General features: G+C 45.8%; 1 protein-coding gene across 16 annotated transcripts in view; it reads left to right on the top strand.

Moving 5' to 3' along the window:
• Positions 1-26,722, top strand: part of MSI2 (musashi RNA binding protein 2) — an 819,550-nt gene that overhangs the window by 751,930 nt on the left and 40,898 nt on the right. For 9 of the 16 annotated variants that reach the window (XM_067472006.1, XM_060757066.2, XM_060757071.2 and 6 more), the window contains one exon: positions 18,463-18,639. The exons of the other annotated variants lie outside the window; for them this stretch is intronic. In XM_067472006.1, the coding sequence (XP_067328107.1) occupies positions 18,463-18,639 (177 nt within the window). The remainder of the gene's footprint in view (positions 1-18,462; positions 18,640-26,722) is intronic. 16 annotated transcript variants of the gene reach the window in all.

The raw sequence follows: 26,722 nt of genomic DNA, 5'->3' as shown, positions 1-26,722 counted from the left end.
ATGCTCATCTCCATTTCTAAGCTGAAGAGCCGGCATTGTCCACAGACATCTCCAAGGTCGTGTGGGTTGGATGGAGCACTGTGACCTTCCTGCCGGAGCAGTACCTATTGATCTACTCACATTTGCATGTTTTCGAACTGCTAGGTTGGCAGAATCATAGGATCAAAGAGTTGGAAGAGACCTCATGGGCCATCCAGTCCAACCCCGTTCTGCCAAGAAGCAGGAATATTGCATTCAAATCACCCCTGACAAATGGCCATCCAGCCTCTGCTTAAAAGCTTCCAAAGAAGGAGCCTCCACCACACTCCGGGGCAGAGAGTTCCACTGCTGAACGGCTCTCACAGTCAGGAAGTTCTTCCTAATGTTCAGATGGAATCTCCTCTTGTAGTTTGAAGCCATTGTTCTGCGTCCTAGTCTCCAAGGAAGCAGAAAACAAGCTTGCTCCCTCCTCCCTGTGGCTTCCTCTCACATATTTATACATGGTTATCATATCTCCTCTCAGCCTTCTCTTCTTCAGGCTAAACATGCCCAGTTCCCTAAGCCGCTCCTCATAGGGCTTGTTCTCCAGACCCTTGATCATTTTAGTCGCCTTCCTCTGGACACATTCCAGCTTGTCAATATCTCTCTTGAATTGTGGTGCCCAGAATTGGACACAGTATTCCAGATGTGGTCTAACCAAAGCAGAATAAGCTAGGCCTCACAGTGGGAGCGCATGCCGCTCCCCAAATTCGAACCTGGGACCTTTCAGTAAGCAAGTTCAACAGCTCAGCGGTGTAACTCACTGCGACACTGGGGGCCTATTTTCTAGAAATGTCTGTGTCCTCCAGTGAGACTCTACATTCAATTTCTACTGGAGTTGCACTGGAAGTCCTAGAAATTCCTAAAGTGCGGATTTTAATCCGCTCTGCCAAAGTCTAACCCACAAATGTGTAGGCTGACTGTATAAGTGTCCTAATAATAAATCGTACGCATTGAAACTTAAACCCACCGCCCAACCAAAGCTTGACTTCTCTTGGATTTCTCTTTTTCCGTCCTTGCACAAAAGGCGTCTCGTTTTCTTCTAACCAGAGCAATAGTCCGTTAACGTCTTGCAGTGGGAGGCCAGAGCTTCAGTTGCCATAGCGATGGGAGTTCGGCTCATTTGTTTTGTAGATGAATAATTACTACGCAATTAGAGGAGGCTAAAAATAAAGAGCCCCTTTTCTTCCCAGTCACTCATTAATATTAATAAAAGGCCTGTCCAGGCTGCGGTAAACAATTAATGCAAATCTGGGCACCAGTAGTACAAACTTCGGAGGCAGAAGCGCCGTACTGGTAAACGGGATGGAAAAGTCAAGAGAGGGATGTCATGCGTTGGGATAAAAAGCAGAATGATTTGGAAATGGTGCTGGACTAGGATGAAGAGACTCCGAGCTTTGCTTTTCAGAGATGGAAAAAGAGGAGGGCATACATTGTATGGAGTTACCTGGTTTCAGCCCAGAAACGATACAAAAATTAGGACGAAAAGCAAAGCCTTTGGAGATATATTTATCGTGTCAGAAGTGAGTTATTTATTTATTTATTTACCTTTCTTCTATACCGCTGTTCTCAGCCCGAAGGCGACTCACAGCGGTTCACAACAAATACGAACAGCAAAAATTCAGTGCTACAGTATAGACACAGTTAACAACCTAACACATTACACAATTAATAAACAGTTACTACAATACCCATTCACTGTCGTCTCGTCATCAAAAACATGTTCCAGATTCGTCATCCATTGTTCCATTCCAGTGTTCATTAACCAATCATTGCACTAATTATTCGAACGCCTGCTCAAACAGCCAGGTCTTCACTTTTTGCGGAATACCATTAGAGATGGTGCTAGTCTAATGTCCGTAGTGAATGGGTATTGTAGGAAGGGCGTTCCACAGCCGAGGAGCCACCACCGAGAAGGCCCTGTCTCTCGTCCCCGCCAGCCATGCTTGAGAAGCAGGCGGGATCGAGAGCAGGGCCTCCCCGGAAGATCTCAAAGTCCTGGTGGGTTCATAGGCAGAGATGCGGTCGGATAGGTAGCTTGGGCTGGAACCGTTTAGGGCTTTAAAGGCCAACGCCAGCACTTTGAATTTATTTTATTTATTTATTTTATGCATTTGTTGACCGCTGTTCTCAGCCCTAGGGCGACTCACGGCAGTGTACAACATGTAAAAGACAATTTACAACAAAGCAATTACAACAAATCAACATATCACTAATACACAATAATATAATTACACTAAATACTCCGCTCCGTCTCTTCGTAGAATCATACGTAGAATTGAGCCCGGTAGCAGATTGGTAGCCAGTGGAGTTGGCGCAACAGGGGGGTTGTATGCTCCTGTTAAAATCATGGCTGCCGAGCGTTGGACTAGTTGGAGCTTCCGAGCCGTCTTCAAAGGCTACCCCACGTAGAGAGTGCTGCAGTAGTCTAAACGGGATGTAACCAGAGCGTGGACTACCGTGGCCAAGTCAGACTTCCCAAGGTGCGCAGCTGGCGCACAAGCTTTAGCTGTGCAAATGCTCCCCTGGTCACCACCGAAACCTGGGATTCCAGGCTCAGCGATGAGTTGAGGGTATAGGTAAAGGTTTTCCCCTGACATTAAGTCCAGTCGTGTCCAACTCTGAGGTGTGTGGTGCTCATCTCCATTCTAAGCCGGACAGGTTGTCCGTACACACCTCCAAGGTCATGTGGCTGGCATGACTGCATGGAGCGCATGACGGCATGGTCATGTGGCTGGCATGACTACACCTTCCCACCAGAGTAGAACCTATTGATCTACTCACATTTGCATGTTTTCGAACTACTAGGTTGGCAGAGTTGAGGGTATAGTTAACATATATTTAAAAACACAATTTTTTAAAAAATTGGCATTATGCTAAATGTCATTTGACCAGAAGCTGGCCACTTGGAGTGCCTCTGGTGTCACTGTGAGAAGGTCCTCCACTGTGCATGTGTCCTTTCCAGGTCAGTCTCCATCCCACTGCCATCCACCAACCTTCCCTTAAACCCAGGCATCCTCAAATTTTGGCCCTCCAGCTGTTTGGGCCTTCAACTCCCAGAATTCCTGACAATTTTTTAAATGTTTTTCTATTACAGGTTTTCAAAAGTACATTTGAAGGGTTGTTAATCATCAGCATTTCAAATTTTAATGTTAAAAGTGTTGGGGTTGGGGTAAGGGGGTAAGAAAGAGGAAGAAGGGAGTAGAGGAAGAAGGAGAGAGAAAAAAGTGAGGGGGGTTAAGTGGTTATGGCCTGGGTTGAGTGAAGGAAGGTTAGTATTATTTATAATTACTGTAGTTAGTTGATATTGAAGTATTTTTTGATTGGAGACCAGTCCGTAGCAATTGGACTGGTTTTGTGCTGTGTTTAGTTTTCAGGAGTTGAGTGAGATTGTCCATATTCATAATATCTAATAGCTTGGGTGTTCATTCATCTAAAGTTGGTGTCTCTTTGATCTTCCATTTTCTTGCGAAGACCATTCTCGCCGCCGTAGCCATTTGGAAAAATAGCCTATCTTTGTTCTTGTTGATATTGAAATCCAATATACCCAAAAGACAGTATTCGGATTTCATTTCAATCTTTAAGTCTAATATCTTTTTTGTGATTTCCCCAGAATTTTTTAGACTTCCCACACGTCCACCAAAGATGACAGAAGGTTCCTTTCTTACTGTTACATTTCCAGCACAAATCAGAAAGATTTCTGTAACAGTAGGTTCTTGTGGGTTTTTTCGGGCTATATGGCCATGCTCTAGAGGCATTTCTCCTGACGTTTCGCCTGCATCTATGGCAAGCATCCTCAGAGGTGAGGTGACCTCACCTCTGAGGATGCTTGCCATAGATGCAGGCGAAACGTCAGGAGAAATGCCTCTAGAACATGGCCATATAGCCCGAAAAAACCCACAAGAACCTAGTGATTCCAGCCATGAAAGCCTTCGACAATACATTTCTGTAACATTTCGCCAGTTTACTAGGTGAGAGGTACCACTGGTACATCATCTTGAACCAGTTCTCCCTTAAATCATAGGAGTTTATCAATTTTAGTTTGACATTCCAAATCCTTTCCAAGTCCGAAATTCTGATTGGATGTCAAAGGAGGCTCAAGAAGACATCTTGTAAACCTAACTTCAGGAATCGTTGGGGCTGGGCTTAGCACAGCGAGCTAAACCGCTGTGCTGCAGAAAAATCCTGCTGATCAGCAGGTCAGCAATTTGAGCCTGGCTTGGGGTGAGCACCCGCCGTTAGCCCCAGCTCACCTGCCCCCCTAGCAAGTTGAAAGCAGAATCATAGAATCATAGAATCAAAGAGTTGGAAGAGACCTCATGGGCCATCCGGTCCAACCCCATTCTGCCAAGAAGCAGGAATATTGCATTCAAATCACCCCTGACAAATGGCCATCCAGCCTCTGTTTAAAAGCTTCCAAAGAAGGAGCCTCCACCACACTCCGGGGCAGAGAGTTCCACTGCTGAACGGCTCTCACAGTCAGGAAGTTCTTCCTCATGTTCAGATGGAATCTCCTCTCTTGTAGTTTGAAGCCATTGTTCCGCGTCCTAGTCTCCAGGGAAGCAGAAAACAAGCTTGCTCCCTCCTCCCTGTGGCTTCCTCTCACATATTTATACATGGCTATCATATCTCCTCTCAGCCTTCTCTTCTTCAAGCTAAACATGCCCAGTTCCCTAAGCCGCTCCTCATAGGGCTTCTTCTCCAGACCCTTGATCATTTTAGTCGCCCTCCTCTGGACACATTCCAGCTTGTCAATATCTCTCTTGAATTGTGGTGCCCAGAATTGGACACAATATTCCAGGTGTGGTCTAACCAAAGCGGAATAGAGGGGTAGCATGACTTCCTTAGATCTAGACACTATGCTCCTATTGATGCAGGCCAAAATCCCATTGGCTTTTTTTGCCGCCACATCACATTGTTGGCTCATGTTTAACTTGTTGTCCACGAGGACTCCAAGATCTTTTTCACACGTACTGCTCTCGAGCCAGGCATTGTCCCCCATTCTGTATCTTTGCATTTCATTTTTTCTGCCAAAGTGGAGTATCTTACATTTGTCACTGTTGAACTTCATTTTGTTAGTTTTGGCCCATCTCTCTAATCTGTCAAGATCGTTTTGAATTCTGCTCCTGTCCTCTGGACTATTGGCTATCCCTCCCAGTTTGGTGTCGTCTGCAAACTTGATGATCATGCCTTCTAGCCCTTCATCTAAGTCGTTAATAAAGATGTTGAACAGGACCGGGCCCAGGACCGAACCCTGCGGCACTCCACTTGTCACTTCTTTCCAAGATGAAGAGGAAGCATTAATGAGCACTCTCTGTGTTCGTCCACTTAACCAATTACAGATCCACCTCACCGTAGTTTTGTGAGTAGATTAAAAAGGTAGGTACCACTTTTAGTGGGGAAGTAAGAAAGGTGCCCTTAAGGACATTGATTGGAGGAAAGCTCCTCGGCATGGAAGATGGAGCAACAGCACCCCTCCCTGGCCGGAGTCGAGCACAGCCTCCAAGATGTCGGAAATAAGATGGGGAAAACAGCCTTTATCTCTGTTTGTGTTGTCTGACTTTGTTAATTATATAATCGGCATTGAATATAAATGCTGTAAATGAATGAATGAATGAATAAGGAAACAGGCGATCAGAGCCCATCCAGAGGACGAGACAATGTCAACTCCAAGGACATTGGGTCACTCTCTTTTCAGTTCAGGCCTTGACAGGGAAGTCTGCCAGTTGTGGCTTTTTCTTGTCATTGCAAACCTCATTGTTGCTTGGCAACTCTAAGACAGAAATGAGTCAAAAGAGCAAGGGAGGAGAGCTGGATTTCACATATTGATTTGAACTAACTGGCCAATTATTCGGCAGCAGACTCCTAGTTAATATATATAGTGCCAACCTCATGAATGGCGTTTTTACTGTGCAACATGAAAAGGGCTTGCCCTCGGCACCCCTTTTGGCATCTTCTGTGCGTTATCGTCCCTGTTCCTCTCTGGCACACTTGTGACTCGACTACACTCTTGGAGCAGAGAGAATGTCTTTGGCACAAACGATTCTGAAACATCACCATAATGAACCTTCCTACGGCAATAACAGAACATTCTGAGCCTTTCCTCCCGTAATGAAGACAGACGGGCAGTGCCCACTCTAGTCCTGCAACTCAGCAAGTCAGCCAAGCCAAGGAAAATGAGATCGTTGGAACACAAAAAACCACAACCTGCTTTAAAGTCCTCACTGTTCCGATTCTATAGGATTTAAAAACAAAACACTGCCAGAGCTTCTTAGGAAATTGGCAGCAATAGTTGTGCAAAAGGCGAGCATAGTGGCGGACATGTTTTCCTCCCTACTGACTCAACAGGACATCTTGGACATCTTGTAGGACACTTGGGCTGACCCCAGCATCCTTATCTCCTTCTGGAAGTGTTTTGTGCTATTGTTGTTGTTGTTGTTGAGGAATCATAGAATCAAAGAGTTGGAAGAGACCTCATGGGCCATCCAGTCCAACCCCCTGCCAAGAAGCAGGAATATTGCATTCAAATCACCCCTGACAAATGGCCATCCAGCCTCTGCTTAAAAGCTTCCAAAGAAGGAGCCTCCACCACACTCCGGGGCAGAGAGTTCCACTGCTGAACGGCTCTCACAGTCAGGAAGTTCTTCCTAATGTTCAGATGGAATCTCCTCTCTTGTAGTTTGAAGCCATTGTTCCACGTCCTAGTCTCCAAGGAAGCAGAAAACAAGCTTGCTCCCTCCTCCCTGTGGCTTCCTCTCACATATTTATACATGGTTATCATATCTCCTCTCAGCCTTCTCTTCTTCAGGCTAAACATGCCCAGTTCCCTAAGCCGCTCCTCATAGGGCTTGTTCTCCAGACCCTTGATCATTTTAGTCGCCCTCCTCTGGACACATTCCAGCTTGTCAATATCTCTCTTGAATTGTGGTGCCCAGAATTGGACACAATATTCCAGGTGTGGTCTAACCAAAGCAGAATAGAGGGGTAGCATTACTTCCTTAGATCTAGACACTATGCTCCTCTTGATGCAGGCCGAATTTACAACTTTATTAAGATAACATGCAGTCCAAAACAGTAGAGAGCAAAGAAATGCAACACTGAAACTGCACATGTGTAATGATATAAGTCTTTATAGTAGGTTACAAGCCAATTTACAATTCAGGACTGGTAGTGGTCTTGAAGTGGTGTGAGGTTTGGGAATGGACCCAGTGGAATCCAGTGCAGTCCTCAAGTTCCTTTCCTTGAAATGCTGCACACCAAAGGAGACATTCGGTGAGATTATCATCATCATCATCATCATTTAATAACTTATTAATCGCCCTCCATCCGAGAATGCTCTAGGCCAGTGTTTCTCAACCTGGGGGTCGGGACCCCTGAGGGGGTCGCAAAGGAGTGTCAGAGGGGTCGCCAAAGACCATCAGAAAACACACAGTATTTTCTGTTGGTCATGGGGGTTCTGTGTGGGAAGTTTGGCACAATTCTATCATTGGTGGGATTCATAACTCTCCTTGATTGTAGGTGAACTATAAATCCCAAATGTCAAAGTCTAGTTTCCCCAAACCCCATCAGTGTTCACATTTGGGTATATTGAGTATCTGTGCCAAGTTTGGTCCAGATCCATCATTGTTTGAGCTCACAGTGCTCTCTGGATGTAGGCGAACTACAACTCCCAAACTCAAGGTCAATGCCCACCAAACCCTTTCAGTATTTTCTGTTGATCATGGGAATTCTCTGTGCCAACTTTGGTTCAATTCCATTGTTGGTGGGGTTCAGAATGCTCTTTGTTTACATGTTAACTATAAATCCCAGCAACTACAACTCACAAATGACAAAATCAATCCCCCCGCCAACCCCACCAGTATTCAAACTTGGGCATACCGGATATTTGTGTCAAATTTGCTCCAGTGAATGAAAATACATCCTGCAGATCATTATTTACATGGCGATTCGTAATGTTAGGGTTATGGTTGGGGGTCACTACAACATGAGGGACTGTATTAAGGGGTCGTGGCATTAGGAAGGTTGAGAACCACTGCTCTAGGCGATTTACAGCTAAATTATAAAAGATAAAATGCATACATACAAAAATTAAAAATCAACAGAGATCGAATGCTCTAGTAAAAAGTCAGGTCTTACGTGCGAGAGTAAAAGGCCCTCAGTCACGCATGGCTCTCATGTCGGGCGGCAAGGAATTCCACAAGGCAGGGGCAGAAATAGAGAAAGCCCATCTGCGCCTGGTCCTTTCCAAGTGCACTTCTCTAGGACCCGGTATATGGAGTAAGTCACGTTGGGCTGGTCGTTGCAAGACGAAAAAGGTTTATGGTGATGATTCCCCATCATATGATGGAGTCAGGAACTGGCATCATTAATTCCAATGTGGTCAGACTTCGGTGGAAATAGCTCCAATTCCAGGGCGACCCCACTCTGCTATTGATGAACACATCATCCAGCAAGTGGAGGTGCCATTTCGGAAAATCGCCACATAACCACCTATCCCAAAATGTCAAGATGAGTGTGAAGTCCGTGGAAAAAACCATCCAAGACCATCTTCACATGCATACGGTATCCGGTTACTGGGTCCCCCACTGCTGCTCACACCTTTCCAGAAGCAGGAACAAGTCAAATGATCTCAGGTTCTCTTGACAATGATGTCAAGAAAAAGATCTTGGAGTTCTCGTGGACAACAAGTTAAACATGAACCAACAATGTGATGTGGCGGCAAAAAAAGCCAATGGGATTTTGGCCTGCATCAATAGGAGCATAGTGTCTAGATCTAAGGAAGTAATGCTACCCCTCTATTCTGCTTTGGTTAGACCACATCTGGAATATTGTGTCCAATTCTGGGCACCACAATTCAAGAGAGATATTGACAAGCTGGAATGTGTCCAGAGGAGGGCGACTAAAATGATCAAGGGTCTGGAGAACAAGCCCTATGAGGAGCGGCTTAGGGAACTGGGCATGTTTAGCCTGAAGAAGAGAAGGCTGAGAGGAGATATGATAGCCATGTATAAATATGTGAGAGGAAGCCACAGGGAGGAGGGAGCAAGCTTGTTTTCTGCTTCCTTGGAGACTAGGACGCGGAACAATGGCTTCAAACTACAAGAGAGGAGATTCCATCTGAACATTAGGACTGTGAGAGCCGTTCAGCAGTGGAACTCTCTGCCCCGGAGTGTGGTGGAAGCTCCTTCTTTGGAGGCTTTTAAGCAGAGGCTGGATGGCCATCTGTCAGGGGTGATTTGAATGCAATATTCCTGCTTCTTGGCAGGGGGTTGGACTGGATGGCCCAGGAGGTCTCTTCCAACTCTTTGATTCTATGATTCTATCTTCACATGCATAAGGTATCTGCTCGCTGGGCCCCCCACTGCTGCTCACACCTTTCCAGAAGCAGGAACAAGTCAAATGATCTCAGGTTCTCTTGACAATGATGTGCCATGGAAACCAGGAAGACTTTTTCAGCAGACTGATCACACAGGATGAAAGCTGGGTCCATCACTCCGATCCTGAGACTCAAGTCCAGTCGATGCAATGGGAGCATCGGGAGTCACGGCTTCCAAAAAAGGCACATGCCCAACTCTCGGCAGACAAGGTCATGCTCACAGTATTTTGGGACCAGCATGGAGTAATATGGATGGATTTCCTAGCAAAGGGGACCATGATCACTGGGGCGTACTAGGCTTCACTGCAGCAGAAATTGTGGGAGGTCATCCAAACTAAGAGACATGGAACACAAGACAAGGCACCAGTTCACAACTCACCTGTTGCCCAAATGGAAGCATGCTCCTGTGGCTTTGAAATTCAACCGCATCCCCTTCTTCACCCAACCTCACACCAGTAGACTACCACCTCTTTCCAACAATGAAGTTATTTTGGAAGGGCAAGCCTTTTTCAGACGAGACTTTGATTTCGGAAGTCCCAACGTGGCTTTTGGAGCAACCTGTCAACTTCTACAAGTGAGGTGTTTACATGTATTGTTGAAGGCTTTCATGGCTGGAATCACTAGGTTCTTGTGGGTTTTTTCGGGCTATAGGGCCATGTTCTAGAGGCATTTCTCCTGACGTTTCGCCTGCATCTATGGCAAGCATCCTTAGAGGTAGTGAGGTCTGTTGGAATTAGGACAATGAGTTTATATATCTGTGGAATGGCTGGGGTGGTGCACAGAGCTCTTCTCTGCTGGAGCTAGGTGTGAATGTTTCAACTGACCACCTTCATTAGCATTTGAAGGCCTGGCTGAGCCTGGGAAAATCTTTTGTGGAGAGGTGTTAAGATGTGCCTGGTTGTTTCCTTTCTGTTGTTTTGCTGTTGTAATTTTAGAGTTTTTTAATACTGGTAGCCAGATTTTGTTCATTTTCATGGTCTCTTCCTTTCTGTTGAAATTGTCCACATGCTTGTGGATTTCAATGGCTTCTCTGTGTAGTCTGACATGGTGGTTGTTGGTGTGGTCCAGCATTTCTGTGTTCTCAAATAATATGCTGTGTCCAGGCTGGTTCATCAGGTGCTCTGCTATGGCTTGAAGCAGTCTGCAGTGCCTTTCGTGTTCCTTGATTCGTGTTTGGGCGATGCTGCGTTTGGTGGTCCCTATGTAGACTTGTCCACAGCTGCATGGTATACGGTAGACTCCTGCGGAGGTGAGAGGTGTTTACAGTTGCTTAAAAAGAGGGGAGAAGTGGAGAAGTGTGTATCCCTTGGTGGCACCTATATAGAGAAGGACTAGTTTCATTGCTCTCAGCCCACAGGAAATGGGTCAGGGGAAATCTTTCAAGAAAACTCCTCTTAGGTAGCTAGTTATCCTAGCAAAAATGGAGCACAACTTTGGATGGGTATTGGATGAAAGGACACCACGGAGAAAAGAGAGGCGCAAGACAAGATGTAGGACTCGGTATTCAAGAAGTAGGGAAGTGTATCTACTGCTTTCCAAAATTATTTGTCAAAGGAGAAAAAAATTAGCACTGCCTCAGTTAAGTCGACATTTGTTTGTTGTGAAGGCTCTAATTAGAATCATGCGAGAGTGCGGACGGGTTGCCTTGCTTGGCTAATTAGTGACACGCACGAAGACCACTTTGAACTTCAAGGACACAGAGCTATTAGCACTTACATCAAAAATGGATTAAACTTCTGTGCTTTCATAATGATTAAAGATGAGCCCCTCAAGTGGAAACTCTTGTCAAACGCGGCAAGAAGAACGGGCGCCCTGATTGCAGTTTCTCTCGGCGAAGCTTTGCCCAGCCTCCGTGCGATGGGCCAGGCCCCGGGCGAGAGCGACGCTTTTAATTCGTGATCGGGGACATTTTGATTAGGCTATAAATATTGATCATGCACACAACATCCCCGCTCAGATGTATTTATTTGCCATCATAAGCAATTGCTGGGCTCGGAGGACTTTTTTACTTCGCGTGGGTTTTGAAAGTTGGTCTGCATCAAGTGTTTTGTTAATGTGTCCCCAATCACTTGTCAGTAGTCGTTTATCAATGTTCAAATTTAAACTGTGCTAAAATATCTGTTAATGCAGCTAGAGAGGTGGAAGGCTGGTGAAGGAAACCCTTCTGGCAAGGAAACTAGTCCAATGTGGGCTAGGCAAGACTACGGTGAGGTGGATCTGTAATTGGTTAAGTGGACGAACACAGAGAGTGCTCACTAATGCTTCCTCTTCATCCTGGAAAGAAGTGACGAGTGGAGTGCCGCAGGGTTCCGTCCTGGGCCCGGTCCTGTTCAACATCTTTATTAATGACTTAGATGAAGGGCTAGAAGGCAGGATCATCAAGTTTGCAGACGACACCAAATTGGGAGGGATAGCCAATAGTCCAGAGGACAGGAGCAGAATTCAAAACGATCTTGACAGATTAGAGAGATGGGCCAAAACTAACAAAATGAAGTTCAACAGTGACAAATGCAAGATACTCCACTTTGGCAGAAAAAATGAAATGCAAAGATACAGAACGGGGGACGCCTGGCTCGAGAGCAGTACGTGTGAAAAAGATCTTGGAGTCCTCATGGACAACAAGTTAAACATGAGCCAACAATGTGATGTGGCGGCAAAAAAAGCCAATGGGATTTTGGCCTGCATCAATAGGAGCATAGTGTCTAGATCTAAGGAAGTAATGCTACCCCTCTTTGGTTAGACCACATCTGGAATATTGTGTCCAATTCTGGGCACCACAATTCAAGAGAGATATTGACAAGCTGGAATGTGTCCAGAGGAGGACGACTAAAATGATCAAGGGTCTGGAGAACAAGCCCTATGAGGAGCGGCTTAGAGAACTGGGCATGTTTAGCCTGAAGAAGAGAAGGCTGAGAGGAGATATGATAGCCATGTACAAATATGTGAGAGGAAGCCACAGGGAGGAGGGAGCAAGCTTGTTTTCTGCTTCCTTGGAGACTAGGACGCGGAACAATGGCTTCAAACTACAAGAGAGGAGATTCCATCTGAACATTAGGAAGAACTTCCTGACTGTGAGAGCCGTTCAGCAGTGGAACTCTCTGCCCTGGAGTGTGGTGGAGGCTCCTTCTTTGGAAGCTTTTAAGCAGAGGCTGGATGGCCATCTGTCAGGGGTGATTTGAATGCAATATTCCTGCTTCTTGGCAGGGGGTTGGACTGGATGGCCCATGAGGTCTCTTCCAACTCTTTGATTCTATGATTCTATGATTCTATGAAGATAGTCTATTTTATTGAATTAGATCAGTCTTAACACCCTAATGCCTTAACACACTGATTTTGCAAACCAACATAGAACAGCTCTTAACCAACCAGCCAACAAAGCCAGTGCAAAAAAGCAAAGTTTGCTTTCAGATTGTGTGAGTAGGCTCTCCTATGGCATCTTTTTCCTTCCCTTTTTTCAGTTTTTTTAAAATTCATGTCAGGAGTGACTTGAGAAACTGCAAGTCGCTTCAGGTGTGAGAGAATTAACCGTCTCAAGGACATTGCCCAAGGACTTTGATGGCCGAAAGCGAGGAGGAGCTGAGGAGCCTTATAATCAAAAGGAAAGAAGAAAGCACAAAAGCTGGGTTGCAATTAAACATCAAAAAACCCAAGATTATGGCAACAAAAATGACTGACAACTGGGAAATAGAGGGAGAAAACGTGGAGCCAGTGACAGACTTTGTATTTCTAGGTGCAAAGATTACTGCAGACGCAGACTGCAGCCAGGAAATGGGAAGACCTTTACTTCTTGGGAGGAGAGCAATGACCAATCTTGATAAAATAGTGAAGAGAAGAGAGATCACACTGGCAACAAAGATCCGCATAGTCAAAGCAATGGTATTCCCCATAGTCACCTACGGATGTGAGAGCTGGACCATAGGGAAGGCTGAACGAAGGAAGATAGATGCTTTTGAACTGTGGTGTTGGAGGAAAGTGCTGAGAGTGCCTTGGACTGCGAGAAGATCCAACCAGTCCATCCTCCAGGAAATAAAGCCTGACTGCTCATTGGAGGGAAGAATAGTAGAGGCCTAGATGAAGTACTTTGGCCACATCATGAGAAGAAAGGAAAGCTTAGAGAAGACAATTATGCTGGGGAAAATGGAAGAAAAAAGGAAGAGGGGCCGACCAAGGGCAAGATGGATGGTATCCTTGAAGTGACTGGCTTGACCTTGAAGGAGCTGGGGGTGGTGACGGCCGACAGGGAGCTCTGGCGTGGACTGGTCCATGAAGTCATAAAGAGTCAGAAATGACTGAACGAATGAACAACAACAAAGGACTTTGCCCAGGGGATGCCCGGATGTTTGATGTTTTACCATCCTTGTGGGAGGCTTCTCTCATGTCTCCGTATGGGGAGCTAGAGCTGACAGAGGGAGCTCAACCCTGTCAGTCAGCAGTCCTGCCGGTACAAGGGTTTAACCCATTGCGCCACCGGGGGCTCATCCCACTCTGGCATGAGGAGTGCTAATACCTCAGTCGAAGGCAGCACACAGGTTGCCCTCCGCAGCATCTTGAGGAGACCAAAGAACAGCAGTAGACCTCGGGAGCTCTGTTGTCAAAAAATTGCTCAGGATTGGCTTTCTGGTATCATGTGATTCCCAAAATGAGAAGGATGCTGGTTTATAGTATTTCCAGCATTTTGTTCCTTCTACCAGGTGAGGCTCAGTTGCCTGGCCTGTTGCACTAACTTTTTCCCATCAATAAAGAGTCTGGAGATTCCATCGGAACATGAGGAAGAACTTCCTGACTGTGAGAGCCGTTCAGCAGTGGAACTCTCTGCCCCGGAGTGTGGTGGAGGCTCCTTCTTTGGAAGCTTTTAAACAGAGGCTGGATGGCCATCTGTCAGGGATGATTTGAATGCAATATTCCTGCTTCTTGGCAGGGGGTTGGACTGGATCAGGGGCGGCTCTTCCATTACGCGAAGTAAGCGGTCGCAGAACACTTGTAAATGCCTCTGTAAATGCCCCTCAACCACCACTTGAGAAGTGCCCCCTCAGCTCACAACAGCCCTAGCAGTCCGGGGGGAGCCTCGGCTTTCTTGCCTCGCTGCCGGGCGATCCTCTTCCCAAAGCGGCCGGGCCCTTGAGCCTCGCCTAGCCCCTCTCGTTCCTGCTCCACCTGGCCACCTGGAACACGAGCAGAGTCGGCGCTCAATCGTTCTCCGCGTTCGATCCCTTCCCCGTGACCGGCTCCCTTTCCCGATCCCCTGGCGCTCCACCCGCCTCCTCTCCTCTCCCCAATCCGTGGGTGGGCCAAGGGGCGGAGCCGCCACGTCTGGCCCGCTTCGGGTCCGGAAGCGTGTCTGAAGACCCCAGCAGGTGCACCAAAAGTTGGCTCTTCTCTTGACTTTCTCTTCAGCCATTGGGACCGAGAGAGAGAGAGAAAGAGAGAGAGCTCCTCCGGCTGGAGGTATCTCCCACCTCCGCTCCCTCCTTTGTTTTTGTGCCTACCTTCAGGAAAGTTGGGCATCTCCACCTCTGTCTCTCTCTCTCTCTCTCTTGGTCCCAATGGCTGAGGAGAAAGTCAGGAGAAGAGGTGACTTTTGGTGCACACGCCGGGGTCTTCAGGCACGCCTCCAGACCCAGTGGGCCAGGCAAGGGAGCAAGTGCGGCAAGTGTAGTTACTGGGATGTATAGTTTACCTACAATCAAAGAGCATTCTGAACTCCACCAATGATGGAATTGAACCAAATATGGCACACAGAACTCCCACGACGAAGAGAAAATATGTATCAATGATTGGTTTGGGGGGGGGGGGGCAGGCATCAAAATGCTGTTTACTTACCTTTGAAAATTACCTAGGGCTGCCTCTGGACTGAATGGCTCATGAGGTCTCTTCCAACTCTTTGATTCTATGATTCTATGATTATTGGAGTGTTTTTGTGCCGAGCCTTGCTTTCCATCCTACCATTTTGTACACTTTTGAGTAGTCTAGCGGTGTGGTGGCTCTCCCAGGACAACCAGGCTTGTATAGGCATCAAAGAGCTGCCTCTGGTGCATAGATGTTGCGGAAGGCGGTGACAGGCGTTCTCTCCACGCTTCTGCCCAGCGCTACATCTGCTGTGTGTCGGAGCGCCTTGTTCAACTGTGTCTCCCTGATGTACACATTACAGCACGCCGCTTCTTACTCCACTTTCATCTGTATCGGCAGCATTAAATATTATTATATCATTTACTCTCTCGAGCAGGAAGATGATGTTTGGCAGCTTGTTCTATGAATTTTTCATAAAGATAAAAAAGTGGCCTCATCTTGTGAGCTTTAACTCTCAGGCGCGGTAATGGCTTTGATTTAAAGCGTTTTGTCTTAATGATAGTTATATTGAAAATTTCCTGCTGCTTTCAAGCATGCACGGCTATTATCATAAACACTGATGGTGCAAACGGCTGCCAAATTGCATGTGTTCCTCGTAGTGGGAGGGGCGGGGGGCAGAGCGAGAGAAATGGGGTTCGGTCTCATCCGATTGGCATCAGTGAGGCCTTGTTTCCCCTGGTATCAGAGATCTTCCTGAAGTTGTGTGGGAGGTTTCAGGTATTTTCACTTCTGTGGTTCAGGTGAAGAGCAAAATAGGAGTCTTGTCCTTGGAGAAACGCCCTTCGTCTTGGAGGGTTTGCATGTGCCGAAATCATTCTGTTATTGGAACACCCAACCGCTTGCTTGGCATCCTCTGGAGGTCTTTGAAACTAGGCCAGAGACACAGACAGCTTCTCGATAGAGACCCAATTATATACATCCACCTGGATAGAAATTCCTCTGTGATAAACCTTGCAAGTAAATCTGGAGTCTCCTCTTCCCAATGGGAAAGTGCAGAGGGAGATAGGAAATGGTTGCAGCCTAAGGCTTATTGGTTCTGTAAGGAACACAAGACATAACCAAAGAGCCACTACAAAAGTTGGCGAAGAAATGAATTCAGTTGAACATACTTCTGGGAAGAGACACTTCCTTTATTACTTTTCTCAATATGATTTTTCTCTCTCTCTACACACATTGATTTGAATAGGAAAATTTGAGTTGTGATTTATCTTTTCCTCCACATTCACTTGTTTCTCATCATCTTTGTTTTCATCATGGAATTGTATGTCTTGATAATGAACCTGCCAGGAAATGTAAGGGAGGGGGGATCTTTGGAAAGTAATTCCATCTTTTCCACTTTCAAGTTCAAGCCTGCTTTTATTTTTAGTTGGACGCACAACAGTAGGTGCAGAAGGAAGCTAGATTTCCAGATGTCAGGGCGCCTTACTCAAATCACACAAACAAGAAATAGTCTTCTCTCAGTTCTTGTGGGTTTTTTCGGGCTATATGGCCATGTTCTAGAGGCATCTACATGGCCATATAGCCCGAAAAAACCCACAAGAACTGAGTGATTCCAGCCATGAAAGCCTTCGACAATACAAGAAATAGTCTTTCCTGCTTGCTTTCCACAGATATTAAAATATGCCTCCAATCCGCTGGGATTGAAGGATTTATGTAAACACACCGTTTGTTTCATTGAAATGCATATAGAGACATATATATCCTCAGCTCTTCAAGCCTTGTTGTTTTTCCTAGTTTAGTAGAGTCTCGATTATCCGACACAAACAGGCCGGCAGAACGTCGGATAAATGAAAATATCAGATAATACGGAGACTCCTACTTTTACCCATCCAATGTGGTGCTAGACACCTAGAATACTAACAAAGGGTTAAGGCAAGGTGGCCCAGCAGGAAGTGCCCAGATACAGGAGTGTGGAAATCACAAAGGGAAAGAGGGAGGATGCTTCCACTTCCGGTCCTTCCTCTTTTCCCCCTTTCCTTCCTCCTCCTCCTCCTCATCTTGCTCTTTTCACTTATTGGGAATGGAGAGAGACTTGTGGAGCACACCTTTAATTGAAGGGCAAATGCTGGAAGAAAAGAGGGGTGTAGGATAAGAGCGTTGGATAAGACGGAATGACAGATAAGCGAGACTATACTATAGTTCCCAACCTTTGGTTCTCTGGGTGTTTTTGGACTTCAGACCACAGAATTCCTACTGTTAGCCAAGCCAGCTGAGGCTTCTGAGAGTTGAAGTCTCGGACACCTGGACTCGCTCACCTGCTGCAGATCCTTGTAGCTGGGGATACAATGAAATGATGGGCCAGCTGCAGTCCATGTGTGATACAGAACTAGGGTTGGTGTGGGGTAATCTTGATGTAATTCAGGATTTCAGGAAATCCACACAAGGGCACGCAGCTTGATCATTGCTTATCTGGAATTCCAAAATCCCAAATAACCCAAAACCCAAAATTGTCCAATTAGGTAGTCGAGATAGTGATACCTTTGCTTTCTGGTTGTTTACTGTGCGCAAACTTTGTTTTGTGCACAAAATTATTCCAAATGCTGTGTGTAAAACTGCCTTCAAGCTAAGTAGATTACGTTTCTATAAACATCCATGAATAACATGTTTAGACTTGGGTATCTCCGTATGTATATGCAAGTACTCCATTAAAAAAATATCCTGAATACAGAATATTCCTGATCAGCTAAGAGAGATTAAACCTGTATTCCCCAGTAAAGCTGCTCCATACGCACATAGTATACTCACATATACACAAATCATGTATTTGTACAATTGGGGGATTCCTTTGCTTATAAATGGGGTATAGAGAAAGGCAGCTCATGTGTTCAGTGCAAAGTGAAGATCAGCTTCTCTCTTTGCTTCTCAATATATTTCACATTTTATTTGATTGTGTTATTTTAATCAGTAGGGCACTGTGTTGAATTTCTACATATTAATGTGTGACTAAAGGGAGTGGGTGGGGGCTTCTAGTGAATCAAATGGTGATTTAGCTTGTTTTAAAATGATGGTAATATAGGCTCGAGGCCTTTATAACTATGAGCCTCGGTTATTCTAACCCTGGAGAAGGTACGATCAAATGGTGGTCAGTTCTCTCTTCTGAAGTTTTGAATTATTCTTACTATGATTCTGTAATGTTTCCGTTATTTGTAACTGAGTGCAATTAATATTTGAAAATAAGCACCAATCCACTATCCGCAATGATAGCGTCAATGTATCCCCAGGGATCCCCGATTACGGTTTCTATTCTCCGCCCGGTGACCTACGGGCTCCATTATCGTACGCGGACTATGGTTCCATGGGGCCTCGGGTGGCTCAGATGTTGCGTAGCGAGCACCCTGCGTCAGCGAGTAACTCCCCCCTCCACCACCTTCCCAGCCCGGATCAGTTTAAGAGCCCAGGTTGGTACAGAATTTCATTCCTTTGGGGAAGCAAAGAAAACAAAAAATATATGATGACACCATCACTTATTGAATGATGCACAGAAAGGGATTTGCATGCTATGCCAAGTTAAGGTTGGCTACCAAACTCCACTCCATCCTTTTTATTCGGTTCCAGATTTTGTATTGACTTTGCTGTAATTCATAAGCACGTTGTTGTCTTCCAGGGGGAAGTCCAGGTTTGATAAAATGTCGGTGAAAACATATGCTGTGTCTGAAAGGAGCCCTCCTTGCCTTAAATAGGATAGGAAGCGTCCTACAGAATTCATGATTTCAGTCTTCCTGTGCTTGCATTTGTTTTAGCATCTATATCACATACGCACAAAAGTAGGCTAATTCTGAGATTTGCAAACTGGCAACACCAAAAAATAGAGCCCAATCCTGCCATCTCAAAGTGGTGGGGAACTTCCCGAAATGCAACTCAGTTTATCAAGTGCAGGGAGGTAGACAATTGGGTAGAACTGAATGATCAGAACTGGAAAACATGGAGAGAAAGGGATCCTTCTCCAGTCATTCCCCGGAATAACAGTATCTCCAGGCATTCAGGTTCTCTGCTCAATATACAGTAGAGTCTCGCTTATTTATTTATTTATTTATTTACCTTACTTCTATACCGCTGTTCTCAGCCCGAAGGCGACTCACAGCGGTTCACAACAAATACGAACAGCAAAAATTCAGTGATACAGTATAGAAACAGTTAACAACCTAACACCTTACACAATAAACAGTTACTACAATACCCATTCACTGTCGCCTCGTCATCAAAAACATGTTCCAGATTTGTCATCCATTGTTCCATTCCAGTGTTCATTAACTAATCATTGCACTAATTATTGGAACGCCTGCTCAAACAGCCAGGTCTTCACATTTTTGCAGAATACCATTAGAGATGGTGCTAGTCTAATGTCCTTAGGAAGGGTGTTCCACAGCCGAGGAGCCACCACCGAGAAGGCCCTATCTCTCGTCCCTGCCAGCCGAGCTTGAGAAGCAGACGGGATCGAGAGCAGGGTCTCCCTGGAAGATCTCAAAGTTCTGGTGGGTTCACAGGCAGAGATGCGGTCAGATAGGTAACTTGGGCCCGAACCGTATAGGGCTTTAAAGGCCAACGCCAGCACTTTGAATTCAGCCCGGTAGCAGATCGGTAGCCAGTGGAGTTGGCGCAACAGGGGGGTTGTATGCTCCCTGCGCTCCGCTCCTGTTAAAATCATGGCTGCCGAGCGTTGGACTAGTTGGAGCTTCCGAGCTGTCTTCAAAGGCAACCCCACGTAGAGAGCGTTGCAGTAGTCTATACGGGATGTAACCAGAGCGTGGACTACCGTGACCAAGTCAGACTTCCCAAGGTACGGGCGCAGCTGGCGCACAAGCTTTAGCTGTGCAAATGCTCCCCTGGTCACCGCCGAAACCTGGGGTTCCAGGCTCAGCGATGAGTCCAGGGTCACACCCAAGCTGCGAACCTACGTCTTCAGGGGGAGTGCGGCCCCATCCAACACAGGCTTATCCAACATAAATGGGCCAGCAGAACGTTGGATAAACAAAATGTTGGATAATACGGAGGAATTAAGGAAAAAAACCTACCATATTACATTTATGATTTAAACTATGTTATTATTTTACAAACTAAGCACTTAAACATCATGTTTTACAACAAATCGACAGAAAAAGCAGTACAATACACCTTCCTTCTTTTCATCGCCATACTTGTGCGAAGTTCTGCATAAACACTGCATAGCAACACACAGCAAAAGGTTCCGCACACTGCACTAAGCAACTGTTAGGAAAGGCGAGACATGACCAATATAGGAACCATAGGCTAGACACGTTTCCTAGTGGACCTGTTGTAATCGATTTTTGCGTTGTGGTGCCTCAATGTTAGAAGCAACAAGAATGAGTACAAGTCATGCTCCCAAACAAGAGGCAGACTTTTCTCATCACTGCTTTATGCTTGTTTTTTGTTGTTTAGGGGCGTCGGATAAGACAAAATGTCAGATAAGCGAAGGTCGATTAAATTAGACTCTACATAGTGTCTAGGTCCAGGGAAGTCATGCTACGCCTCTATTCTGCTTTGGTTAGACCACACCTGGAATATTGTGTCCAATTCTGGGCACCACAATTCAAGAAAGATGTTGACAAGCTGGAATGTGTCCAGAGGAGGGCGACTAAAATGATCAAGGGTCTGGAGAACAAGCCCTATGAGGAGCGGCTTAGGGAACTGGGCATGTTTAGCAGGAAGAAGAGAAGGCTGAGAGGAGATATGATAGCCATGTATAAATATGTGAGAGGAAGCCACAGGGAGGAGGGAGCAAGCTTGTTTTCTGCTTCCGTGGAGACTAGGACGCGGAACAATGGCTTCAAACTACAAGAGAGGAGATTCCATCTGAACATGAGGAAGAACTTCCTGACTGTTAGAGCCGTTCAGCAGTGGAACTCTCTGCCCCGGAGTGTGGTGGAGGCTCCTTCTTTGGAGGCTTTTAAACAGAGGCTGGATGGCCATCTGTCAGGGGTGATTTGAATGCAATATTCCTGCTTCTTGGCAGAATGGGGTTGGACTGGATGGCCCATGAGGTCTCTTCCAACTCTTTGATTCTATGATTCTATGATTCAGCTCTAGTTTCTGTTACAGAACATATGCCATCCAGTAGTTGCCATCTACTTGCCCACAGAAAACCATATTTAATAATCTAGAGCTGATGTGATAGTAGTAATCTTTCGTGGGCCATCAGCCTCTCCACTCCCGACATCCCTGTTGCCTCGGCACTATAAGAGGGTTTCACAAGACCAGTTGCTCTTGTTGCCACATGGTTTCAAGGCAACAGTATAGTAATGGTGAGACCGCAGACTGTATTTTATTTCTTGCAGACCACTGGTGGTCCGCAAACCACAGGTCGGGAACCAATGCAGTAGAATCTCCTTATCAGAGAGGCATGTACAAGGCAGAAAGCATATCTCATGTCTTTCTTGGCATCTACCTCTTGATTGACTTGGGGTCTTTATTAAATTCCAAGCTGCGTTAGATACAAAACTAAACCCTTGAGAGGTTCTTTGAACAGGAGCAATGCAACAGCAGAGCTCATTCTGAGAATCAAAGGACCCCCAGACTGATACACAAGCAAAAGGTATACAAAAACTTGAATACAAAAACCTGAACATTGAAACTTCCAGAATACTTGAATCCAAAACTGAAGGCTTGACTTGAATCAGAGAACTCAGCCTAGCTTCTCATGAGAGGGTTACGTTGCCTGAACTAAGTCTTAGGTAATAGATGCCCATGAAAGCATTCCGTTTCCCATTATTTTTCCCCCACAACTTTCCCATGTAATTACTCTGACCTTTGGGAACCCCCCCCCCCCCCCCCATAATAGCCTGATTTTCGGGCCCCAAAACAAAAGAACAGAAAACAACCCTCACAATTTTGGGAGGCTTACAAAAATGGATCAGGACCCCCAACGAAAGCTGGGACACAAAACAGGACAAGGCTTCCCCCACATGTACAAGATAATGCTTGGGGGAATCTTCTTCTTCTTAGGTGATCCCTTGTTGTCCAAGTAGGATAGTCTTCCAAGATCAGTGTACTGGCGGTGGGTCCGTAGGTGACTGTGGAGCCCTATTCTTGACCTGCATCTTCTCCCGCAGTGAGGGCATTAGTTTCCAGGTGGAAGGCAGTCCCGGTTGAGGTTGGCTTGACGCGCCTTCCTCTTGGCACATTTCTCTCTTTTGCCCTCCAGTCGTGCCCCTTCAAATTCTACAGCACTGCTGGTCACAGTTGACCCCCAGCTAGAGTGCTCAAGGGCCAGGGCTTTCCAGTTCTCAGTGTCTATGCCAGTTTTTAAGGTTCACTTTGAGCCTATCTTTAAATCTCTTTTCCTGCCCACCAACATTCCATTTTCCGTTCTTGAGTTCGGAGTAGAGCAACTGCTTTGGGAGACGGTGGTCGGGAAACGTGGCCAGTCCAGCGGAGTTGATGGCGAAGGACCATCACTTCAATGCTGGTGGTCTTTGCTTCTTCCAGCACGCTGACATTTATCCGCTTGTCTTCCAAAGAGATTAGCTAGATCTTTTGGAGGCAATGCTAATGGAATTGTTTCAGAAATTGAGTGTGATGCCCATGTCTCGCAGTTGTGCCTCTTCAAATTCTACAGCACTGCTGGTCACAGCTGACCCCCAACTGGAGTACTCAAGGGCCAGGGCTTCCCAGTTCTCAGTGTCTATGCCAGAGTGTTTAAAGTTCATCTTTAAATCTCTTTTCCTGCCCACCAACCGGAATGTTGGTGGACCCCCAGAATTAGGCCCATGGCTTGGCATTTTTATAGTGGCCAAGGTAGGTAGGTGTCTTGACAACAGGTTGGGGCTGAGAGAAAGGAGATGATTGCAAAATTTTCAGGCTATAAAGCAGGTAGCTTAAGATAATTTAACTGAATGTTTTCTTAGCAGTCAGGAGCTGGTGTCCCATTGTAAATATACCACCCTCTCGATAGAAGCCGAAGTTGCCATTTGAAGCACAGGCTCAAAGCCTCTCCAATGCCTTGAGTACAACTAAACTCGGTTTTACAACAGTCCCAGAGAATTTAGTCGTTTAAGCGTTGGTCCTCAGCTTACCTTGAGGGTTGTTTTAATATATTCTTATGCCAGTTTATGGCAGTATTTTAGCTCTCTTATCTAAGAAGTAGTAATTAAAAGATGCAGATAGGAATGTATAAGTGATAAAGAACTCAGGGGTGGGGAGTGTGTGAGGTTATAATGTCTACTCTGAAATAATTATATCCCTAATGAGGTTTGGAAATTGTACCCAGCTTGACGGCATGACAGGAATCTACAGGTCGTACATATTTATTTATTTATTTATTTACTGTCCTTGTATACTGCCGTTTCTCAGCTTAACTGGCGACTCAACGCGGTTTACAACAGAATATACAGTACACAGTATACAATTAAAACCATAAAAACATAATACACAATATTACACGTAAATCACAATCCAATACATCTCCTAACTAAAATCCTGGTCCAATTTCATCATCCATATTACCAATCCGTAATCAACACATTCATTGCACTGAATTAACCAAATGCCTGCTTGAACATCCAAGTTTTTAGTCTTCTTCGGAATACCATCAGCGAGGAGGCTGATCTTACCTCCATGGGAAGGGCGTTCCAGAGCCGAGGGGCCACCACAGAAAAGGCCCTGTCTCTCGTCCCCGCCAGCCGCACCTGTGAAGCAGGCGGGATAGAGAGCAAGGCCTCCCCAGAAGATCTTAGGGTCCTGGTGGGCTGATAGGCCGAGATACGTTCGGATAGATAGGTTGGGCCAGAACCGTTTAGGGCTTTAAAGGCCAACGCCAGCACTTTGAATTGAGCCCGGTAGCAAATCGGCAGCCAGTGGAGCTGGTGCAGCAGAGGAGTTGTGTGCTCCCTGCGCTCCGCTCCTGTTAGTATCATGGCTGCCGACCGTTAGACTAATTGGAGCTTCCGAGCCGTCTTCAAAGGCAACCCCACGTAGAGAGCGTACATACAACAGAATAAGGCGCTGCGGAATATGAATGATACCAGATCCAAAAGGAGGCAGAGGGGATTTGAATTAGATGCCATGTCTTCTAGAAAGGCGTTGTGTCTCCTGACCCAACAGGAAAAATACTAGATTTATGCTACATTGAATGTTGTGATGCCAGCAGCATGTGCAGCACCTTTTAACTGAGCTGAGACAGGATTCAAATTGAGAAAAAATGTGTTCAGCTGCCCCTCTATATCCATGAGTTCTGCATTCCTCAAACCAACAAACCAAGATTCAGAAATATTTGGAAAAAATATTGGGCTGAAAGCCACCTTATAGAGTTCATGTGTGGATACTATGAAGACCCAACAAGAGAACGATGTCTTGAGCTTCTCAGAGGAATAGGAATCATGTTAATTTTATGTAAAACTAGCTTGGGTTCCCAGCCTTGCCCGGGTTATTTGAAAAAGTCATTTTTTAAATTGTACAGAAATGCATAAGGTTGTGGGTGAACTACAACTCACGTCATGCCAGGTTAACTCCAAAAACCTTCCATCAGTACTTAAAGGTTTATCATGTTGGGCAAGTTTGCTCTAGATCAGGGGTCCACAAACTTTTTAAACAGAGGGCCAGGCCACAGTGTAAAAAAACACTTAAAAACAATACAATAATTAAAATGAGGAACAATGTTAACAAATATACAAAATGGGGGACGCCTGGCTCGAGAGCAGTACGTGTGAAAAAGATCTTGGAGTCCTCGTGGACAACAGGTTAAACATGAGCCAACAATGTGATGTGGCGGCAAAAAAAGCCAATGGGATTTTGGCCTGCATCAAGAGGAGCCTAGTGTTTAGATCTAAGGAAGTAATGCTACCCCTCTATTCCGCTTTGGTTAGACCACATCTGGAATATTGTGTCCAATTCTGGGCACCACAATTCAAGAGAGATATTGACAAGCTGGAATGTGTCCAGAGGAGGGCGACTAAAATGATCAAGGGTCTGGAGAACAAGCCCTATGAGGAGCGGCTTAAGGAGCTGGGCATGTTTAGCTTGAAGAAGAGAAGGCTGAGAGGAGATATGATAGTCATGTATAAATATGTGAGAGGAAGCCACAGGGAGGAGGGAGCAAGCTTGTTTTCTGCTTCCTTGGAGACTAGGACGCATAACAATGGCTTCAAACTACAAGAGAGGAGATTCCATCTGAACACAAGGAAGAACTTCCTGACTGTGAGAGCCGTTCAGCAGTGGAACTCTCTGCCCCGGAGTGTGGTGGAGGCTCCTTCTTTGGAAGCTTTTAAACAGAGGCTGGATGGCCATCTGTCAGGGGTGATTTGAATGCAATATTCCTGCTTCTTGGCAGGGGGTTGGACTGGATGGCCCATGAGGTCTCTTCCAACTCTTGGATTCTATAATTCTATGATTCTATATACTTAATAGTATTCCAATGGGAAATGTGGGCCTGCTTTTGGCTGATGAGATAGGATTGTTGTTGTTGTTGTGTGCTTTCAAGTCGTTTCAGACTTAGGTTGACCCTGAGTGAGGGCCGGGTAAATGACCTTGGAGGGCTGCATCTGGCCCCCGGGCCTTAGTTTGAGGACCCCTGCGCTAGATGCATCATCAGTGGGGTTCAGTGTGCTCTCTGGCTGTAGGGTAAACTACAACTCCCACTATGGTGAGTCAATCACTGGTGGAGGTTACAGTTTTTCTTGTTGTGGGTGAACTGCAACTCCCAGAAAGGAAGGTCAATTCCCCCCAAATCCCTCCAGTAAACACATTTCGGCATATTACGTATATGTGCCAAGTTTGGTCCGGATCTATCAGTGTTTGGGTTGCTCTCTGGATGTAGGTGAACTACAAGCCCCCCAAATCAAGGTGATTTTCCCCCCAAAGACCTCAGTATTTTTTTGTTGGTCATGGTGGCTCTGTGTGCCAATTTTGGTCCAATTCCATCTTTGGTGGAGTTTAGAGTGCTCATTGATTGCAGGTGAACTCAGTGCCTACAACTCCTATGAAGTATGGTGAATTCTCCCCAAATCTCACTAGTATGTTCAGTTGCTGATCAGTTCTTCTGTTTGCTGTGTGCCATAGAAAATAGGAAAGTATTAAGAGAGTGGCAGTGGGCGGGGTCATCCAAATTCCATACCAATTGAGAGAGTCAGGAACACTGTGATGCCTGTGATGGAGGAAACACAGAAAATCTAGGAGGAAATTGTCCCCAGATGAAAGCCTTCATTTTGGTGGTGGGCAGTGTGGTGTTTGTGAAGGACATTGGCAGGACTCTTGGACATATTCATGGTGCTCACTATAAGGCCTTTGGTGTCTCCTGGGTAGTGGGAGCTATACCTGTTTGTGGATAAAGGAGCTTATCTGCGTAAGTGGACACCCAAGCCACGCACACACACGTTTTCACTTTTATCAGGTACTTGCTTGGGGTTATTAGAGAAAGTGGGTAATGGCGGTTCTGTATGCCAGGTTTAGTCTTTATTGATCATTGGATGAGGGTCGCATTGTTTTCAGGATGTGAGTGAAGGTACTGCAAAAGGTACTCCATCCTCCTCC

This window comes from Anolis sagrei, chromosome 11 (assembly GCF_037176765.1).
Source record: "Anolis sagrei isolate rAnoSag1 chromosome 11, rAnoSag1.mat, whole genome shotgun sequence".
Taxonomy (NCBI): Eukaryota; Metazoa; Chordata; class Lepidosauria; order Squamata; family Dactyloidae; genus Anolis; species Anolis sagrei.
This window is presented reverse-complemented; position numbering and strand designations above follow the sequence as displayed.